Source organism: Nicrophorus vespilloides, unplaced genomic scaffold (assembly GCF_001412225.1).
Source record: "Nicrophorus vespilloides isolate i.1.1-1 unplaced genomic scaffold, Nicve_v1.0, whole genome shotgun sequence".
NCBI classification, from domain to species: Eukaryota; Metazoa; Arthropoda; class Insecta; order Coleoptera; family Silphidae; genus Nicrophorus; species Nicrophorus vespilloides.
The window spans coordinates 253,555-275,863 of NW_017100104.1; the positions used below are offsets into that span (position 1 = coordinate 253,555).

At 29.7% G+C, this 22,309-nt stretch overlaps 1 protein-coding gene across 1 annotated transcript in view; it reads left to right on the forward strand.

The window, feature by feature from the left end:
- Positions 1-2,680: 2,680 nt before the first annotated feature.
- LOC108568224 (diacylglycerol kinase eta) overlaps positions 2,681-22,309 on the forward strand; it is a 62,397-nt gene continuing 42,768 nt past the window's right edge. Inside the window, exons 1-2 of the mRNA XM_017929184.1 lie at positions 2,681-3,332; positions 5,492-5,602. Of these exons, the coding sequence (XP_017784673.1) occupies positions 3,189-3,332; positions 5,492-5,602 (255 nt within the window). The 5' untranslated portion in view covers positions 2,681-3,188. The remainder of the gene's footprint in view (positions 3,333-5,491; positions 5,603-22,309) is intronic.

Here is a 22,309-nt window from a genome sequence, read left to right on the forward strand (position 1 = left end):
AAAATCGTTCAAGTGGTGGCGTAAGCTTTTTTTTTTGTACATGGAAATTTGCCTCATCAATTCCTTTATATTGTATAAATTATAAAAAAAGAAAAGAGGGGAAAGGGAACAGTCATTTGCGATTTCTAAAAACGCTTGTGGAGCAATTGATAGGACCGAGCATCGTGATCAAGAGTCGACGTCGGTCACCGATGAACCCCGACTAAACGGATAACTCCATATGCTAAAAGGGACTACAAGGTTTGCTCTGACCATAACAAGCCTGGCGGTACACGAGAAATTTCTTATTATTGTGATAAGTATTCTGACAAACCGAAGATGTTTTTTTTTTATTGTTTCACTAAATATCATACAAAAATTAATTACAGGATGTAATATTTAACAGATTTTGTTGTATTCAATGAAAAATAAATAAATTGGTGAAATTTTATTATTTGTAATACATTCGATTTTAAAATAACTGTAAAACACTTCCCAAATATAGCTGAAATCGTCTTGAGTTGCTGGTTCGCCCGAGCGAAAAAGGCCTCGAGTGCAAAGGATTAATTTATTGTTTCCTAATATCATTATTGATTAAATTATCACTACTTCCCTCACAAAAGCTATGGTACTAAAACACAATTAAAACAATCGAAATATTGTACCTGCAAAGAGGAATTACATATATATATATGTGTCTAACTGTGCCGTTCTTTAGGGAGTCCCGGGGCATATGGAGCTAAAACTTCTACAAAACTAGCACCACTTCAAACTTTAACGTGTTAAAAAAATATGAAATTTTTAATAGATGTAGTTTTTTGTCATATTTATAAAATCGGTTCGCTGTTCACATTAGGAACTTGCTTTGGATTATATATTTAAAGGGTGTACCAACAAGAGTGGAAAATCTAAATTTTAAATAAAACACTTTTTTTTTCGTTAAAATAATAATTGCGTTCTTTTGACAAAATATGTAATGACGTTTTGTCATGGTTTGGGGCTGAATTTCAACGTCTAATCTCTAATATAAATTTGCATAGGTTTTATGAAGCCATACCTTGCTACTTAAGTCTTTGAGTGACCAGACATTTCTGTTCCCAACAAATTTCTAGACAACTGAATCAGTCAACTACATCAACTGAATCAACATCGGATGGTATGGCCTACCAAGATTAATCCTTTGACATACCAACCACATTAAATATAATTCCTCTTTCCTGGACATTTAATAAAAAAAATAATGTCCTACTAGGCATGTTCAAAAGCATGTTCTCAAGCGATTTAGATTCCCGAGATTTGAAGTTCCTCCACTGGGTAACAGCAAAGCAACAATCTTCCGGCGCAATAAGAGAAATGCTGAAATCATGTATAACAGTTGCATCGTGCATTAAAAAGTATCACCCTAATAAGGCACTTTTTCACCTAATTTTGAAGCGTCGGCAAAACAAAAGACTCTAAATAGCTTTCTAGTTAAAAAGAATTAGATATGTATGATAAATAATAAATGATTTTTTTCCTATAAATCGAATTCGCATTCCTGTTTTTTTCATTCCGAGATTGAAGAAAAGATGAAGATGATTAGCGTATATATAATTTTGTGTTAATAAACGTTACACATCATTTTTATTTGAATATTTTTTTCGGCAATAATTTTATGGAAAAAGTTGTTAGGCTTAAGGAGTGTTTTTCGTTACGAGTAAGATTCTGGCACTAATTACGCTAGGTTCCACTGCAGTTTACTAAATATTGACTTAGAAAACGTATAGTATCAATAATAGTTTATATTCGCAGGGACGGATCTAGGCATGGTATATATGGGGTGCAGCCCAGGGTCTCGTCAATTAAAGGAACAAAAAATGAACATAACTAGCTCAAACTTGGGTAAATTCGGAAGGCTCCGAAACAGTATTAGTCAGTGTCCCAAACAGTGTTAGTCGAGTACCCACAAACAGAGTTGGCTCAAGGCTTCCAAAATTAACGGTTCGCTCCTTAATATACAAGTTTAAGCACGGAATACAATTATACAATAAAACTAATTTAAACACATTTTCATTCACAATGTTTAAATTACAGTTTATTTAATTTAATAAGGTAGATTGGTTGATGTTGATAACCTTTTGGTTCTCATAACATCTGTTAATAACATATAAGATTACATATAGTTTTTTAAAAATACTACTTTTGAGGGTTATTTTAGTTCTGCATTTTTGTAGAAAAAAATAGAGATACTCGGGCAGAAAGACTTAGTCGATAGTCCTTTTGTCTAAATCAGTGTCAATAAAAATGTGTAAATAATGAGAGATACTTGGATACTTGTATAAAAGCAACTCTACATAAAAATTGACCATTCCAATTATAAAACATACTAATCTGTTTATTTAATGAGTAATTCATTTATTAATTTTATTTGTTTTTTGAAATGATTATCATTATTAACATCATATTTAGTTAGAATATAATGACTATCATAATTTAAATTAAAAATTAAGCAAACTTTATAAGATACAGACACACTTTATACTGGAATGTTGCCAATAAACAATATATATTTCTATGTAATCTATATTTAAACTGTAACCAAATTAAGGAAAAATAAAATACATTGGAAATACGCTACCAAAAATTTAGCTAATATTAATTCTTTCTTTATACTTTTATTTTCATTTTTTTAATACATTCAATGTGTTAGTAAATAGCGCCGTAAATATATATATATACAAATGGCTTAGGTCAATGCCCTTGCTGCTACACGTTGTTTATATACAGTACAGAACTCGCAAAGTTCTGTTAAACTAGGTGTACTGAAAAGTAGTGAAACAAGAGGAGAAACCATATACTTTTATATAATATGATAAGAATATGAAAATGTTGATAATTGTTTGTACTACAGAAGTGTATTTAGGTTATACTGGTGCATTATTTCTGTGCTCATGGGAATTAAAAACATTTTAAAAGTTCTGATCAGAAATAGATGCAAGATAAAAAGTTGTGTGAAAAGACGGCCAAAAAGATAAATGACTGCGGTTCCATCTGTCGGTAAATCGTGAAAGTGCATGCATGCAGCGTGTTTATAAATAAAGCGGTCAGGGTGCGGGGGCGGCGGAGCTGAGTCCCGGTGGTGGTGGCGGCGGCGGTCGGTCCCAAAACCGGGCTGCGAAAACGTGAGCCTAGAGGGGGCGAGGAATTAAAAATGTCGCTGCTGTAGAGGCATGGCGTCGGGCGGCAAGAGTAGTGATAGGATTTTGGGGACAATTTCTCCGGTCGAGGAGGAATCGTCGGAGAGCGAAGATGAACGGGAGCCGGCCAAATCCTACCACAGACGGTTATCGACGAATAAAGAAATCAAATGTTCGGTATGTCTGTTGTGTGAAGCCAAACAAAAGTATACAATATATTATTTATATACAAATATAAATTAATATAAATTAAAACATAAACAAAATATAAAAATAAAACCAATAAAATAAATATGGTAGAGTAGTAAATTTTTGTTAAAAAAAAAACATTTTGTTAATGACTTGTTGAATAAAGTGCATATCTCTTTTTGGCTAAATTTGTTTTATTTGCCTGGCTGTTGTTTGTTGTTGTTTATAGTCGTCAAGACTATTCCACTCCCTGCATGCATATTATTAAACACACCTATTATTATGTATTTTGTAATGTAATCTGTCGATGAAAGGCGTGGCCTAATTTGCTTAATTTTTCATTTCCTTCTATCTCTATTCAATCACCATTTGCTTACTATCTTTTTATTTGTATAAGAAGCATGTATATGCAATTAAAAGTCATTATGTATATTTAAGTCGGAAGCGGAGAATAAACATTTTTATGGCTTTTCCTCGCTTCTGAATAGCATTTTAACGTGGTATTTATTTAATACTACCACCGCCTATTGCAGATCGTTCAATCTTTACGTGCACTTCATTTATTTATAAGGAATAAAACAACATGTGAATATTGATTCGGTCTGCAAAATATAGCATCAGCAGGTGGTTGAAGTAAATTTGGTTGCCTACCAAGCGTATAAGAATGTAACTATTGCTTAATCGTGAAATATATTTTATCCTATAGACATCATTATAGGGGATCTAAATCGTCTTTGTCTTTATTTTTTATTCGCCCGAATACATTTGCCTTAATAAAAAAAATCAGTATTTTATTTATAGTTATCTGTATCACGAAAATCCGATTCGAAAAAGTTAGTTCCATCTTCAAAAACCAACAAAAATGTGTGGTTGCCGATAAACGCGAAAGGGAGTAGAAATATGGCCAAAGAGATTTATATCAATAATAATTTATATAAATTTATAAATATTTAAAAAAATCAACTAATTTTCATACATACGTTTGCTTGATTTGTGAAAGAGATTCTTTGATGAATACTCAAAGAATCTCTTTCACTGAATCGAAATGAATTTCTTCACTGTACCGAGCTCTGCTGTAACCTTCGACTAGGAGAGCATATTTCAGAAACACTGACTTTCAAACTGTTTTTTAGCTAATTGAATATTTGACCAACGGCACTTTAAAGTGGTGCCCGTGAGCACTTTAAAATTAGATTATTGGCACCATATTACCGACCCCTGCTGTTATACTAACTTTCATATTATTTTTTTCATATATTTGTTAAAGTATGTCTGTTTAGTACATTTTTAATAAACATGTGAAGATCTATACAAATAAACAATAAATTTCAATGGCCGATTATTTTCAACGAAAATAGCAAATTTTATTAAAATAAATATTAACTGATCTCGAGTACCGTTTAAAAAAACAAGACTTCACTTCATTTCACAAGACTAATTTGAAGTTCCTTTACTAATTATTAGTTTTAATTAATAAACTAGTTAAATTTAAACAGGTAATAGATAAAACAGGAAAAATTAATTTACATTTATTATCGTTACAAATACAGTAGAACCTCGCATAACGAGCAAAACAAATTGTAACAAAAAACGAGCGACGTTTCTGCGTTTCCAGCGTTTCTCAAAATTTTTGATCTGCAACTCCTTTTTGCAATTAAATTTTCTGCGACCCCCGAAGAATGGGTATGTGTAGAAAAATATCCCGGATTGATCTGTTCCCGACAATGCCTGTTATGATTTTATACTCTCGGGATTTTAATAATGTCAGAATGTTGATGCTATCGGGATTTTGATCAGTATCAGTATTTTATATTAATTTATCCAGGAACGGATTATGCTCATTAAGCAAGGTTCCACTGTAAGTGATTTTTGCGGCCACAGAAACATATATTGGAATAATGCCAACTTGTTGACCTTTAGCTTTTACTTTTCCGCAATCTTTTGTCGTGCACTTATGTTTATTCTATTATTTGTAGTTTAAACAGTTTCGAAAATAACTGGAAGTATTTACATTTATTATATTTTTTATTATGAAAATAAGAAAACAAATTTAAAACAATTATTACCTATTACCGCCTCCTTGCTGCAGCGCTGAATTTACATTAAGAAAGTATTTTCAATTTAATTGTTATATGTATTATTTTTAGGCTTCCCTGAAGGAAGGATTCCTCCTGAAACAAACTTGGTCTTTTCAGAGATGGAGGAGACGATACTTTAAGCTCAAAGGGCGAAAGCTTTATTACGCCAAAGATACCAAGGTAAGTGCATTTTTTTTTATTGTTTAGGATCAATATAAAGTGAATATATATAATTTGTGGGTTAACTGGTTGTTTGGTTCTTGCAAATATTATCTCGATCGTTGAACGACTTGGCGTGATGTTGATACTAACACTATTTCAATTAGAAGGTTTAACTCGCCAAACAAGAAATTAAGTTACAAGTCACAAGCGGTATAAACGTAGTAATCAATATAATATAAAATTGTCTATGTCAGCGGCATGTGTGTATTTCGGCTTATTTCTGTGGAATATAAAAACCTATTAGACATAGTTTATAACGAGTTTCAAATTGATCCAAATTGATTTTAATTTAATTACTGAGCTTAGGTGGGCCACACATATAAAATAAATGTAACCTTTTATTACCTTATAATTTAGTGTTACCTTTTATTACTAAACAAGCAGATTTGGCTCCCAATTTTTTTTTAAATTGTTGTAATGTTCATATTTGGCTCTTTGGCTAATAAATTTGCCGACCACTGGTCTGGGTAGATTCTTTTGATTTCAATTTTTTAGAAAGTAAAAACAGCATAAAATATTGAAAATGTCTCTTAAATCTCTGGTCTTTGTATTTTTTTAATTATGGACGAAAAAAACATTAATAATAGAGCTTCAAAACGAGGCAACCGGTGACAAAATTGTTTCAATAGCAACGCTACAAAAAAAAGACATTTATTTTTGCTTTACATAATAATATGTTTTGCTTTATATTATAATATGTTTTTATATTATGATTTTCGATATTTTCAAAATTTAATGCAAAATGATAATATTTTAAGAAAGATAATATTGACACGGAAACAAACAACTCTACATGGATCATTTGAAATAATTAAAAGAAGATATCAATGTTTGTTATACAATTTTGAAAATTTAGATATCCGGTCTTGGAGTCACAGCCGATATAGATCTCTCATTGCAAGAAGAATTGACTGAACTAAAGGAGAACTTGGAATTTAAAGTCAATTTTTAAACATGTGAATTTTCCAAATTTGGGAACTGCAAATACATTCGTTAAACATAGGTCGAATTGACAGATATCTCTGAATTCTTATTTTTAAATTATCCTAATTCTTACTTGTTATTACGAAAAACAAGAAATCTATTAAATATCTAATTGTTATGTTGCTGGATTGTTAATACCAACAGCAACTTGATTATTGGTAATATTTGTGCATTACAATATATAAAATTTATTTAGTGAAAAAAAAAATTATATGTTTATATATATTTCATTCATTTACGGGCGTGAAAGACGGTAAATTTATAAGATTTGTAATTCCTCTTTTCCTAGGATTAAAATCGAAAAATCTATGTGAAATGAAACATGTGCATGAATTAATGGATAATTAATTTTCCAAATGATTTTGTTTAAAAACATTGAAAAATTAGCGAATTGATATGCAAATGCAATTTGATCGTTAAATTTCGGTAAATATTTTAGAATAGAGTGGAAATACTTTGGTCGATAGCCCTTTGTTCAATTTTTTTCCCTTTAGAGTTTTTTTTTTTACCTACAACAAAATACAATTTAGACCGCACTATAATATTACGTTGTTTGAAATAAAATATATTTTGCTCTCAGTTGCGCACTAAAATATGATGTGTAACAGTTTGAGACTTTCGAAATAGCTTTTAACTAAATCCCATGGCAAAAGTCTAGACGTGATTAAAGCTCAGCTAAACACCGCAGGCCTTGACGGGTTATTTTTTTTCTAGCTTAGTTCACCGAAGTTTTAGCGGAAGGATATAGAGATAAAAAAGTAACACAGATCCTTTGTGAATCATTTTTGGGATTAATTATCATTTGTAAAGTGTTATACATTTATTATACAATTTATCATTTTATTATATATGTCGGAGCATCAAGATTAAAATCGAGCGGGGCAATACCCTCAAGAATATCCAAATACTATGGTTTACATTGCTACAAGGAATAATAAATAGTCTCGATAATATGACATAGTCAATAACCACCGCACAAACAGCAGCTGACTGCTGCATTACTTTGTCTTGCTTCCTTATTTCCTCAGAAGCGGAGAAGACACTATTTCGAGTATAAATATAAAGAGATGTATGTTTTAAATATTTTTTTATTTTAAATAATATTATTTTTTTAGGAATATAAGATTTCATAGTACGTTCTTTCTCAGAAGATTGAATAGATTTAACAACCAATTACGGGAAATGTATTAAATTTATTTCTATTATTCTAAATTAACAGTGTAACAGTATCTACCTTTAGCAGTATTCGTACGATATAGAACCGGAAGAGAGGATAATTATAAATTTGATTTTAAAGCACTTCACCTTTTACTTTGTGCACATAACAAACGCACACAAGCTCTTAAATCGATGGGTGAGCACTTAGACTCTACTCCGAGTCCCGCTTTTGATCCGGTCCCAACATATATTTTTAATTTTTAATGTAAATTCATACCTGACTAACAAAGACAATGACAATAAGGTAAGCTAACTCCAGGGAATGCTAATCCAGGTTTATTTAGTCTTGTGCAGGCAGGATAAAAATAGATCGAAAACATTTTTATGCGAAATCAAAATAACTTTGATGCATTTTTATGATTTTGTAACCTTGCTCCACTGACCAACAGAAATTATTATAACAAAAATGTAAACATTTTTCAAGGTCATTCAAATATATATGAATTAAATTATTTATATTCCTATTTTAACAAATTGAAGATTTATAAAGTGATAAATAACGTAATTATGATAATACAAAAAAATAATTTAACAAAATAATATTGTCGGTTTTGAAGAACTTCTGTCTATGCTATGATTTCTTCTTTTTGACATTTGATATATGTCACTTTTAGCTTGCTGTAGAAGCAAATTGTGAGTAATTTAGTTTGCAGCTGTTAGCTCAATTTTAACCGGAGTGTAAAAATGAACATTTTCGACATATTGATTGTTTAACAGATTGTAGGTGTCAGAATTGATTTAACAAAAATCGTTCTGAAGATTTTTCAATCAAAGATGACTAACGTTCTGGTCGACCTACTAAAGTTGATGATGACAAAATCAACGTAAAACTTTCACTAATTATGATGATCAGAAGTTTCATGAGCGCGGTATCGTGAAGTTACCAGAAAGATGGCAAAAGTTCATCTTGCTGATTCCAACCATTATTATTATAATTGTTATTATTAATATAGTGTATTAACGAACTAGAGACATCCACGGCGTCTCTTAGTCGCATTATTATATAAACATATACATAAGCATAATAGAACCTCCACCGTGATCCCAGTTCGATACACTTTAATATAAACAAAGGGGACCAAGCGTAAACATTTCCATCGATATAAACACATAATGTTACACGTACAATCGTAATCGATCATCTTTTTCATATAAACAAATGCATAGGATTTTGTCCTGGTCTTATAATAAACAAAATCACCAAGGCCGAATCCCGTGGGAACGCTTAATCATCAATATATACAAACCCTACTCCCGATCACAAGTCCTACCCCGTATTAATAAGAATTAACTTTGTAAGTAGAATAAGTATTTAGAATGAGTACAACCTTCAAAGTCTGATAGAGTCTCAGTAAAACGATGAGCATAGTCTCAGATAAATCTTAAATCGACCAAGTAACGAATAAAGTTATGTAAAACCAAACGAATTTCTTTAAATTCCCAACTATTGAGACTCCACAACGACAACACCAGACAATATTCCACTGTGTCTAGAATTCCAACCCTGGGACACGACAATCTAACCAAAATTAAATAACATGTATCTCTTCCTAATTAGAATTTATAATCTTTATATTGAAAATATAGATGTATAAACATGTTTCATCGTCAATAATCAGTTTGCAATGTTTAAAGCTTCGTAAGTTCTATAAAAAAAAATATAAAGCTCAATTACATAGGTGAAGGACACTTAATTTATGTTGACTTCAGCGAAAATATGTAAAATTTGGGAATTCCTAAAGTTATTCTTGTAGAAAGAAAAATACATTTATTATTTATGCTTGATGAATTATCGTTGGAAGCCGCCCTTTTTTTCAGACAATTCACGTGATTTGATTTACGTTCGCATATTAGATTATTAATCAGGCTTTAATTAAATTGGTCATAAATCATTCTTGCTACCCGTGCTAATATTTATCCGCTGATTTAATGCGTTAATAAAATGAATCGCAGCAGATTTCTATTGGAGGTGTCGTCTGGAAGAATTTGTAACATTGTAATCCGTGGAGTTTTAGTGTCAATTATTCTAAAGACGTGGTATTAGGAGTGGCGTGCCGTAACAATATAGCCTAGTCATTCCTACACGTATAATGACTTTTCCCCTGATACCTGAAACCGGAACATGACAAAGCATGTTTCCTTGGAAAAAACTCGAACGGAAATGACTTGTGTATTTGCAGAAAGAACATCCCACATATATTGGTATGAATGAAAAGAGTGGGTGAATTTTAGTTGGAATATTATAGAATCAATAATATGACGTAGTTTTACTTTACATATAAATGTTGTTACTAGAATTGTCTTGTAGTAAGTTCAATTTAGGAGGTGTATAATATGGTAATAGTGTTTCCAAAAATAAATTGCTTGTGATAAATATATTCTTTTTGTATAAAAAAATATTTTTTTCTTATCTATAATGATTTTTTTCTTAAAAATGTCAAAATCCATTATGTTTTAAGAAATAACGAAAAGTGATGCATATTTTAAATTAAAATATTTATTAATTAATTTGAATCTAGTGACTATGTATAATCTATTTTGATATTTATTATTTTAACATATATTTTATGGATATTTTAAATTTAAAGATCATGCGACACGAATGTTAATAAAGTTATAGAGCGAAAATGATTGGCAGTAAAAGTATGCAGCTATAAACGTAAGTGAAAGGACGCTGTATAATATTAATGTGTTTCTACTGAAAAAAGTTAACAACCAAATATTTAAAAATAGAGCTTCAATTGCCACCAATCACACACCGACTAAAAAGAAAAAAATTGAAGATGAAAGGGCAAACACAAGTCTTGCGCAACTAACATTAGAACAAACTCAAATGAAAGTGACTAAAAAAGAATAATACTGTAAACATGACTGAAGAAAAATTACAAAGTGCATGTGTTGAACTAGTCACTAATAAATTTTTATTTATTTTATATTTTCAATTTTATAATTGAAAACAATAGTAAAAGAATTTTGTAAATAAAATTAAATCAAAATTTGAAATTGGACTCGATTTTAAATTTTAACTAACTAATTTTTCGATGACCTCACTGTGTTGGGAATAGATTTGTATATTAATAATTTATTGTCTTCTGCGAATGTAGCAGTAGTGATTTTATTTGGTATATTGAGATCCGATGTGAAAATGAGATACAGAATATGTTTGAAACATTTTGTTTACAGTGGACCTTTGGTTATCAATTTATACATCCATCGTATACAAAAATAATTGAAATATATAAAATAATAAACAATAGCATAATTATAATTTATCCTGTTTCAATTTAGAGTGAATTTAATTCACAACCTTGCGCATCCACACTAACGGTATGTACTGTACTCCATTGTGTATAAAAAAAAAAGATTTTACAAAACTTATTGCCGTATGGAACTAAAAGTATAAAATAAATGTATTATTCCTTGTTATTCTATATATAGAGTTAAAATGAAAATAATAAGTAATACTTTGATCCTTACACAATCAGAGTTCCGATTAGATACGCTGTTGTAAGCCACCGTTATTAGTATTTCTGTGAAATAAAAATGCATTAGTGCTTGTTTTAATAATAATAATAATAATATATCAGAATTTCGCTGGAGAAAATTTGGGCATTGTTGTATTGTTGGATTTATGCGTGAATATTATTTTTTGTGTGCTCTCGTTTTTTTTGTGACCTTAGTCTGCGCTCGGAGCGCTTTCCTAATATTTTGTTTCGTATACGCACATCGTCGTTCTACGTCCTCCTCCTCTTCCCCTAAATACCCCTGCAGCGTATACATTATTAATATTTGGGGCGTCCCTCCAAAATTTAGTACATTCATAACACAATGTACAAGGGTACAAACGAAAGGATTGACGTCATATTTCCAGCAATTTTACCTTTTCTTATTTCATATTTATAATCCTGACGAAATGAAAGGACGAATTAAGAAGAAAAAGGAAAATGCTTTATTGTCAGCAAATATCTGCGACGTTATACAATACACCTGAGCATATAGGTAACATTAAATTTGAACTTCGAGTAACCTTCATGAATCAAATATAAGTTAGTTTATTACCGTCTATGAACTTTATGAATAATAATTGTATAAACTATATTTATATTCTTCAATTTCTAATTAAATGTTAATTTCACAAGCATTTGTAAATTTGGTGAGAATCTACATATCAGTAAGGGAGATAAATTTCGAGCATGAGTATCACAAAACGTGAAAAAATCTTTAAAAGTAAATATCATAATAACATTAAATAACGTGTAGGTAATTTGTGAATTATCATAGTGTCACATAATGTAATTTATTAAGTTAACACATTAATATCATACATTTTATTTGGTATGTAGTAAATTACTGCATAATTGGCTTTTGTAATTAATTAATCGGCTTTATTGAGTTTGATATCTGAATATTTGTGTAATTCATGCACACAAACATTTTCGAGTTCGCATTTTAATACATTTTTTACTATTATCGGAAAGACCTAGGTCGATAGTCCATTGGCCAGGTGTAAAAGGATACTCATAATACATTTTACATTTTTTATACAAATTAATATACATTTTAGATAATAATTGTAAATAAACATAGTACAGAAAGCATATGTGAAAAAATAGAAACAAAAAATAAATATCACTCTAGGACTCTCATTTATAGAATTATAGAGAAGGAATAATAAAATATTAATTGTAACACGACGGGTGAGATCGTTAGTGTACTAATCAAATGACTAAATCTTCTACTACCAGCTAGGCGTGAGTCCCTGACGTGAGGAGGTTCTGTGTGTCACTTTCTTTTGTTGAGAAGAAGATTTAGTCTCCCCGCAATTCTGGAGTCATCATTGTACTTTACAACGATACATAATATAAAATTTGTATTTAAATTGTATACCTGGCACCTCCACCATTCTATTTTTGTGAGATTGTGTTTTTTATTTTCTCCAATGAAACACCGCAGCACATACAGCAAGAAATATTTCTAAAATGAAAAAGATATTTGAGTAAACTGGTATCTACTCTGTTAAACACTCGCAAAGCGGTTTTACACTCCATGAAGGTAATTTTAATTGGAAATGGTATCATTAGATGGCAAATGATACCATTAATTCTGGTATTGTAAACAATTGGACAGACTAAAGAAAACATTATCGAAAAGTAGTTTTCCACCAAGATAACGCGAGGCCTTACGTATCATTACAAAAATTGTTTAAAAATGTTTAAAGGCAAGATTGATGGCATTATGAAATGGCAAAAAGTTATTTTTTTATTGGTCAAAACAATAGGTTTTGTATAACTGTTCAATATATACTTTTTATTGTCATTTTTTTACATATCTGAACTATTTGAATTATATGAAATAAATATCGTGATATCTGTAACACGACAGCACCCGTGTACAAAAAAACACAAGATTATACAAATCTTCAGCCGGCTTGGGCGTGAGTCCGTGACGTGGGAAGGTTCAGGGCGCCACTTCCTTTTATAGAGAGGAAGAACTCTTACAACTGCTTCCTCAGATCAGCACACTTATTCCCCGACGCTGGGCCTTAGCTCCTATAGAGCACCAACACCGTCCTCTTGGAGCTTACAAATCTACCTTAAATATTTTCGCATCTGGACACCTCAACCGTCTTCTTTCGCGGTTCGCTGCGGTCTTTCCGAATTTTGGAAGCATAGTTGCACCGTGGAGCGTAGTTGCAACGTTGTCTATTTTACCAAGTTACATATCTATGCGTGTTTTCCATTTAAAATGGGGAAAATAATTTGGTGTAAGAAGAATGTAAGCAATTCCAGAAGAATTCCTTACATTCTAGGCGAATATATTAAATCTCTCATGCAGCAACTGTAAAGCAAGAAGAATTTTCTCTAATAATTTGGTACATTTAACATTCGTATAAACATAAAATGTTATTTTTTTTTAGTAAATCTGAAGATAAAACTACATAATAACTACTTTATTTGAAAGAATATAAAATAATATATACATTGAATTTAGAATAATTCATTTGCTAGACAGAGTTACTTCACTTGGTACTAGTTATTTGGTCCAAATAGCGTCAATAAAAATGTGTAAATAAATAAATCATTGTCTACTTATATTTATAGCAGAAAGACTGCGATCATTGGCCTGTTGGCTTAAATGGGTTAAAGTTAGTGAATAAATAATTTATTTTGCAAATATACGAAATACAATACTTTATTATTAGCAATGTATATTATACGTCATTTAATTACAAACATAGGAAGCTTAACTTTTAATTAAATAAAATTGATTGGGCAATTACCGTCATACTATTGACATTTGACATGGGTTTATTGTTAATTATAATTAATATCTGACGTCAATATTAGTTTCTCCCATCAGCGTTTATAGCAAAAACATCCAATAATAATGTATGCGCAATATTTTGTTTTATTTATTAATTTATATTTGCATTATCAAGAAATAAGATACTTTGAATTCGATATATAATATTACTGCTTTAAAAATCAAGTTTTTCAAGTCAGAAAAAGCTAGGAAATGAAAATAAATTGCTTTAAGCCACCAGTAGCATTAAGGTAATTATAAAAGAATCTTATCAAGTAACTTATCAAGTTACGAGACGAAATTATTTTAGATAGATAAAATATCTTATAGGGTTTATACAAAAAACGACTTAAAAACCGGTTTTAGAATCTCAACTTTTCTATAAAACTAAACGGTTTCCACAAAAAATACAGAAAAAATATTTTCACAAACTTATTTTCTTCTTATTAATATACAAAAAATTAAAAAGAATATCTACAGATCTATTGCGCATGCAAAATTTCCTGAAATTGAAGCTAGTGGAAGAAATACGCTAGACGTTTTTATCAAAACGTTCTGTAGATTTTGTAAATGAAGAAGTCTAATTTCAGGTTTCATTTTTTTAAATTCACGTAACAGAGACATTTTTTTGTCCACATTTATATATTTTAAATCAAATAATTATTCATTTCATCTCAAAAACAGTTTTTTTTTGTTGGAAAAACTTATGGAAAAATTTATGTTATCCCAGTATATTTAACAGCGGTTAACATTAATTAAACCGTTATTTTACAAAGTGGTATAAGTCAATTGTTTCATAAATCGAAATATTTAAGGATTTGCGTTTGAATTGATTTAAAAATATTAGCAATCGTTAATCAAGTCGTGTGATTTTATACAATAAAACAGTTAAATTTTATTATGCAATAATAATTATTAAAATTGTTAAAGAAATTATAGTTTAGGTCCTAGTTGACTTATACCACTTTCTTTTTCATTTAAAAAAAATAAAAACAAGAGGAAATTAAGTTCATATTTTTATAGACATTTTTAATGTGAAAAATAGTAATTAAACTGTAAATACACGAATAAACAAGTTTATTATGAATTAATTTATCCTCTTCTTAGTTTGGAGCAATATTTAATTAATAATTCTTCTTCTGCTAATATTCATAATATTCTTATTTCTATAATAAAAAACTCCAATATTGCCGCAAAAAAAAATAGTTGCACTTACTAACATCACTATCCGACGAAATTGAAATATTCCGTTTTTTTGAAATCAATAATAATTGCAATAACAAAGGTGTTTTTATTATGATTATTAAATTGACTTTTCCCATTTCCACTTCAGAATATAAATTACTCTGTTATGGTGGTAAATTTGGATTACATTATGATTGTTATAAATTTAAAATACAAATATCTAATAGTAACATAACTAACTTATCTACTGGTTGATCGTATTAATAAAAACTGTTCACTTTTGAATGTAACCCACATTAAAACACAAAACAGACAAAATTATTGATAACTTTCGTCGTCGCAAGGAGCTTTCGGTGAACGGGCTTGAATTAGATCTCCCTGGGGGAGAACTCGTGCTAATAAATAACAGTAACAACATTTGCAACCGTTCTTTCCCCCAACATCTCATATTTTTCGTTGTAGCTGTATAATACATTTTACGTAAGTACTGTTTTTGTCCATCGCAAATGTAGCAAGTAATTTTTCTTTTTGATGTTTCATTAAATTTGGACGAGTCAACGACTCGAATATAATATTAAAAATTAATAGAAAATATGAATATATTATGTCTATATCAAATTTATTTTAGCAATTGTTGTCAGTTGATGTTCCAACTGTGACAAGCTTTAATCATTATTTCTATGAACAACAAAAACACTTGATGGATTTTCAACGGTGCATTTATTTAATTGTTGACATCACTTTATGAGATGTAGAATGCTTTCGTACATCAGCATTACACGAGTTAGTATATAAACGCTTTTAAATCTTTATAATTTATATAGACACATCACACGTCTACAAAGATATATGATTTACGATAAATTTTTTTGGGGTTTAATTAGTTTGACTAAACTTTGGCAGATGTGCAATGTGTGACTCGGATTTATTACGTTCAAAGAGAAACTTACTAATAAATACAGTAACTTTATAATTTATTTTAACATTGAAGCATTAATGGTAATAACTTCAATTATTTTTGTTAGTAATTAAACATACCATAATATAAAATACGTCCCTGGACAGCATTTATAAATAACTTTAACGCAAAAAGCACGACATGAAAACTAAATATTCAAAGCAATACAGCCAGCATTTTACTGCGTAGTCGTTGATTGCATCAAAGTTTGCGGTATTGTCATTTACAATTACGTTGTACTCCTGTACTCCTGATATAATAAAGTTTTATATCTATGGAATGTTCGTATTATGTTTCTGTTATTGTGATACATTCTTAACAGTTACGGAAACCGGAATTTTTATCTTTCATACTTTGTACAATGTAATATTCCCGTCACATTTTGTTTTATTCGACAAAAACCCAATTTCTATTTGTTATTCCATTGCGTAGTCATTCTATGGTATACGGACAATACGTAATTTGGTAAGTATTGTTACATGGAAATGAGGTATTGCCGTGACGTGGGTTGTATAAATTCTGTGATCAACAAATTTTAGAATCGCATTTGAGTAAGTAGACTTTAAGTAATACTTTTAAAATTCAATGATAATATTAGATTATAGTCATAATTGCATCTTAAATTATATATTTGAATTCCATGAAATTATTACTTTAAGCGAAACATAATTTTCAGAATAATTTGGATATGTTCGTTACTAAAGAATATGAGAAGTACAGAGAAAAGTTTTATTAAATAATGTCAAATGTTATATAAATTGATGTCATATTTTATAAAATGTTAACTATTCTTTGTGCGTTTTTTCCATTTTAATTTTACAATTCTATTGCGGAGTTATTGCATTAAAAACTTAACATTTTTTGCCTTCATTTTCGTTATATTCGTTACAAACAGTTTTATAAATCATTTACTGAAAAATCATTATCTTCTGTATTCAATAAATTTCTAATCCTCTTCATCGTCATTTTCCAGTAAAACTTTTGGACATATTTTGCGGGGCTTGAAATTACGAACTTTTTTATCCAATGTATATGTTTCTTGTTCCTAGTTCACTAATATGTATTCAGTGAATATTTATCGCATATAGTTTCTTTACTAGTCTCGAAAGATACATGGAACTCTCAACAATTCCGTTGTACACAATGGCTATTGTCTTAATTACATATCCCCATAAGTTCATATATATATATATATATATATATATATATGCCGAATCTAGCACAGAGATGCTTGTGATAACTTGCGCGTGTATTTTAGATGTAAGCAGTTCTAGGTAACTAAAAGACGAATTTGAGAAAACTTGAGAAATTATAACATCTATAATTTAAAAGAGCTAATGTTTCACTAATTAATCATTTCTTACCAAAAGTTTCAGTCTTTATACAATTAGTCGTTCCTTGAACCGCCATAGAATCTCTTCCCTGTCGTACAGGAAGAACACCTCGAGAAACACGACAGGGGTGAGAAACGGATCAATGTTCATGAACATCAGATTTGGTATGTACTTCTTGAAAAAAAAAATATTTTTTAACGATTTCAAAAATAATTCACTTCTGGTCTATAACCTTTGCAATATACACTAACTATATTTGTATTTATATTATAAAATTATTGATTTACGTTCTGTCTCTTCTGGGCAACACGCTCACGGTGCTTTCTGAGTTGGTTATTTTATTTATGCATTTAAGATATTTTAGGTCCTTTATGGATCTGATTTTCTAAAAGCTTTAGACACTTGACCAGCAAAGAGCGTATTAAAATCAATAAGCCAAACCGACTTGTTTTATACACAACTATCTGCGAGAAACGTTAACAAATTTATTTTAATGTAGTGAAAATATTTACCTCAATTTAACTAATTATCCTATTACAGATTTAAATTTAAAAATCACATACAATCACATTATTTCACATTTTACTCTTGTTAAAAAAAGTTATATATGTAATTAAATTTAGCATACTATATTGGATTAGTCGAAAATAAGTACTATTGCTAACCAACAAGTTAATAATTTACAAATCCATCCTCAAACCAGTAGTCTTATGGAATACAGCAACTGTAATATCGAAATACCCATCCAAATAAACTAGCTAGAAATCTACTAGTTAAACTGACACAAACATACAGGATTTAATAGTGAAAAATTCTAGACTTACCACATAGATTTAATTATTAACAAAATGATATTATGTTAACCTCTATTTGTCAATAAAATAGATGTTATTAAAAAATGCATCTAACATTAGTTCATTTATTTAAACCATATAATTTGAATATCTTTACTTTAACACTCTTAATACAATCCTATAAAACAGTAGGTTTTACACAAGTTTTGGAAAATATCGTATTGAGGCTTGGGGTGTGTTAATAGGCTATATTTAGAAGTTTACTGCAGACAGTTGAGATATTGCAAATCACCACTATATGTAAGTATTTTAATACGAAATCTAATATTCTTAAATACTTCAGAATAACATTGTTGTTATATTATTTTTTAATAATTATTGTTTTTACATGTTTTTGCGTTTAGAATGTATAACAAACAACATATGAATCAAAGACACATACTTATTCCAAAAATAATTTGTATTTTCTATTTCGATTTATGATTACGTAATTGTTTATGGAATTTCATTCCAAGTATACGACTTCACATTTCATACAAGTATCAAACACATCAAACGCACACCTATAAACCTAGTTGTTAATAAGTAGTTTCGATGAAAAACGTGTAAGCAATAGTGAATGAACTTATTGCAATACTCAAATAAGTCAATTATTTTCAAAATAATTTATATATTAACATATGTTATAAATAATCGTGTAAGTTACATAAATAAATACAGATAAAAGTATAAAATAAAAACCAATGATTCATTGTAACCGTATTGACTTCACGAACAATTATTTACTCCAGCCCACATATTCGTGTTTATCAAATCTATGGAGTACTTAATCAAGTAAATACAGAAACGGTTTCGAGATAGCTAAACTGAATGTTTAATTCAGATTAATCTATCATAATACAGAATACGTGTTTTGCTAAATTATTTTCAACGGTTGAATAACGAATCTACGTGCTATATAAAATAAATTAAATGTAATTTATATACGCACATTATATTAATTAAATTAAAGAAAAATAAAGAACAATCATTTTTATTAAAAATATGAAAGGAACCCAATTTGATCTATGAAATAATTTTCTCTTTAACTCGATTCATATCGATAAACTCGTACAAGACGTTATCGACCTTAATAACTAGATAAAGTGATCGCATGTCGACAACGGTTGGTAGGATGTTATTGTTGGATTCGTCCGAAAATTAAATTTCATACAAGAAGATTTAAAAACATTGCAGATGAAACAGCACAAAATGATGAAAATGTTAGTTTATAATTTATATTACATTTTTTTGGATTTATACCAATAATTTACAATTTTTTAACAACATTATTTATTGCAGAAAAAACAACAAAAATAAATACATATTATAATAAGAAAAATACAATTTTAATAAAGAAATAAAGCTTTTCAACTAAAAGTCTTTGCGTAATAATAAAGATATCGCGTTTATAATACACGTAATAAGTATGCGTGTTGATGGTTTTATCTTGAATTGATCATTCTGTTAATAATCGGTTGGATCATATTGACTGCAATTATTGTGTTCGTGTTAAATTCCAATAGAGCATGTTCCGAGAACGCTCTCATAGTGCAATCGAATTGTAATAATTAATCATCAACGTTCAAGAATTACGTTACAACAATTTTGCTGTAAATTGATACTATGAACAAATATATATATATAAGCTATGAATATGGTGTTTGTATCAAATACATAAAAATTTAAAATAATGTAGTTATACTGGTACCGTGGGATGCGAGCATAATAGTTAAAAATTTATTGATGATCTTGAGGGAATTTCTTTACCTATTACCCCAAAATAAATTAATTTACGATGATGCCCCTGATTTAAAATAAAGAGAAATATGGATATAGGACCGTATTAAGGTTGTCGTAGGCCCTAGGCACCAATTAAGTAAATGATAACGGGGGTAGTATTGGCATCTCAAGAATTTACAAGTACAATTTTGAAAAAACAATATTGTAATTGCTGAACGTGCATCGAAAGCTAAATATGAAAATTTGCTATTTTTTTGGAGAATATTTATGTGATAGATTGAGCCAACTCCCTAATAGGTATTTGTATTTCAGAAATGCTGAAAAGAATAAAAAGTTAAAAATTTACAATGAAGTTCCACAGGGATCAGTTCTGGGTCTCAAAATTTCGAATCTTCTGAGAATCGAACATATTGCAGAAGCTACTGTTATTTTATACATACCAAATGATCTAGCAAACACGATCACTAAGATTAATTTAAATTGGATGGTGGATTAAAGCTAGTATAGTAAAAACATAATGCTGTATGTATGCTACACCTGTATAGGAGAAAGCAATGTGAGCACTGGAGATGGTCCAATGAAACACGTTCTATTAAAATTTTGGTGGAGAAATAAATCAATCTTGGAGGAGGAATCGATGTGATTATATATTCCAGATGAAAAAAAGCAGGAAAGCAAGCAGGGAGGTTACCCAAAATTTTTTAATAAATTAATTTTTATACCATAATATCTTCAAATAAATAAAACTATGTGTCTATATTATTTAATCCATTAAAACAATAAAAGGTAAAGGAGGCGCGAAAAAAAAAAAATTTTCGTGGAGGCGCGGAAAAAAAATTTTTTTTCGGGGAGGCGTAGTAGCTTAAAGTTTGGAAACCGCTGATATAGACTATCAAGATTCATCACTTTACATACCAATCAAATCAAATGGTAATTCCTCTAACTTACATTTTCTAGGAAATTGTAATAGGGCATGTTCAAAAGGTGGTAAATTTACACCGACCCTCAAAGAGTTAAGACAGCGATATTGTTACAAATTAAGTAGAATGGAGCGATGGGAACCTGGACTCCAGAGTTAATCGCGATTATCATGCATGAAAACATGCACTTTAATGGTATTAATGCTTCTGAATACAGTTGTTCATCAGAAAGAGTGCAGATTTTACGTACTGCCAAGAAATCCGCAATCTTGACCAGTGGCGCATTATACCGCGCTTGGATAGAGATGACTATAAAACCGAAGAATGTATGTGTGGAAAATTGACAGAAGTTTAACGTGTCAAGCTGTATGAGGATATTAACCATTCTGAAAGGTATGTCGGCGAGGGAAACGATGCTGGTGTAAATGGCAATTCTTATTAGAGCCCCATGGTTCGTCAGGAATAAACAAATACACGAAGATCTTCATATAGATATGGTCGAGGATACAATACCAACACTTACTAGTAGATACCAAGATCGACTTGAGTCACATACTAATGTTCTGGCTATTGGCCTACTCGACAACAGTGAAACCACAAATAGGCTGAAGTGTTGCAAACTACTAGATTTAAGTAATATTAATGTTAAAATCATCATAATGGTAAACTATACACCGGGAAAGATTATCCAATTAATGTCAACCACGATCTTAAATTTACTCAATGTTTACATTGATGAACAGATTGTCAATAAAATTATACGACATAAAAAAAATGGCAATTAATATTTATTAATAATAAAAATAAATTAAAATATATTTATGTATATCACTATATTTGCTTTATTGCTAAGAGACTAACGTGATTTATTTATTTCTTGTTGTAGATGTGTTTCTTTACTTTGTAGAACAGAATGGTGAAGTAATTTGACGGAATATATCAGAGGCGGCCTCCTTGTTCGTTCTTGAGACAGACTTTTATCTTATAAAATGATCCATTTTAATAATGACACATTCAAAATCATCGTTTTTTTTCATCTGGAATATATAACACAATATTTTCATACATGCCAGACAGCATGTATGAAAATATTGATTCTAATTACTAACTCAACATCTTTGCTAAATCAAGAATTTTACAAGATAAATCTTTTTGTTTCAAAATTAATTGAAAATGTATATCAATTA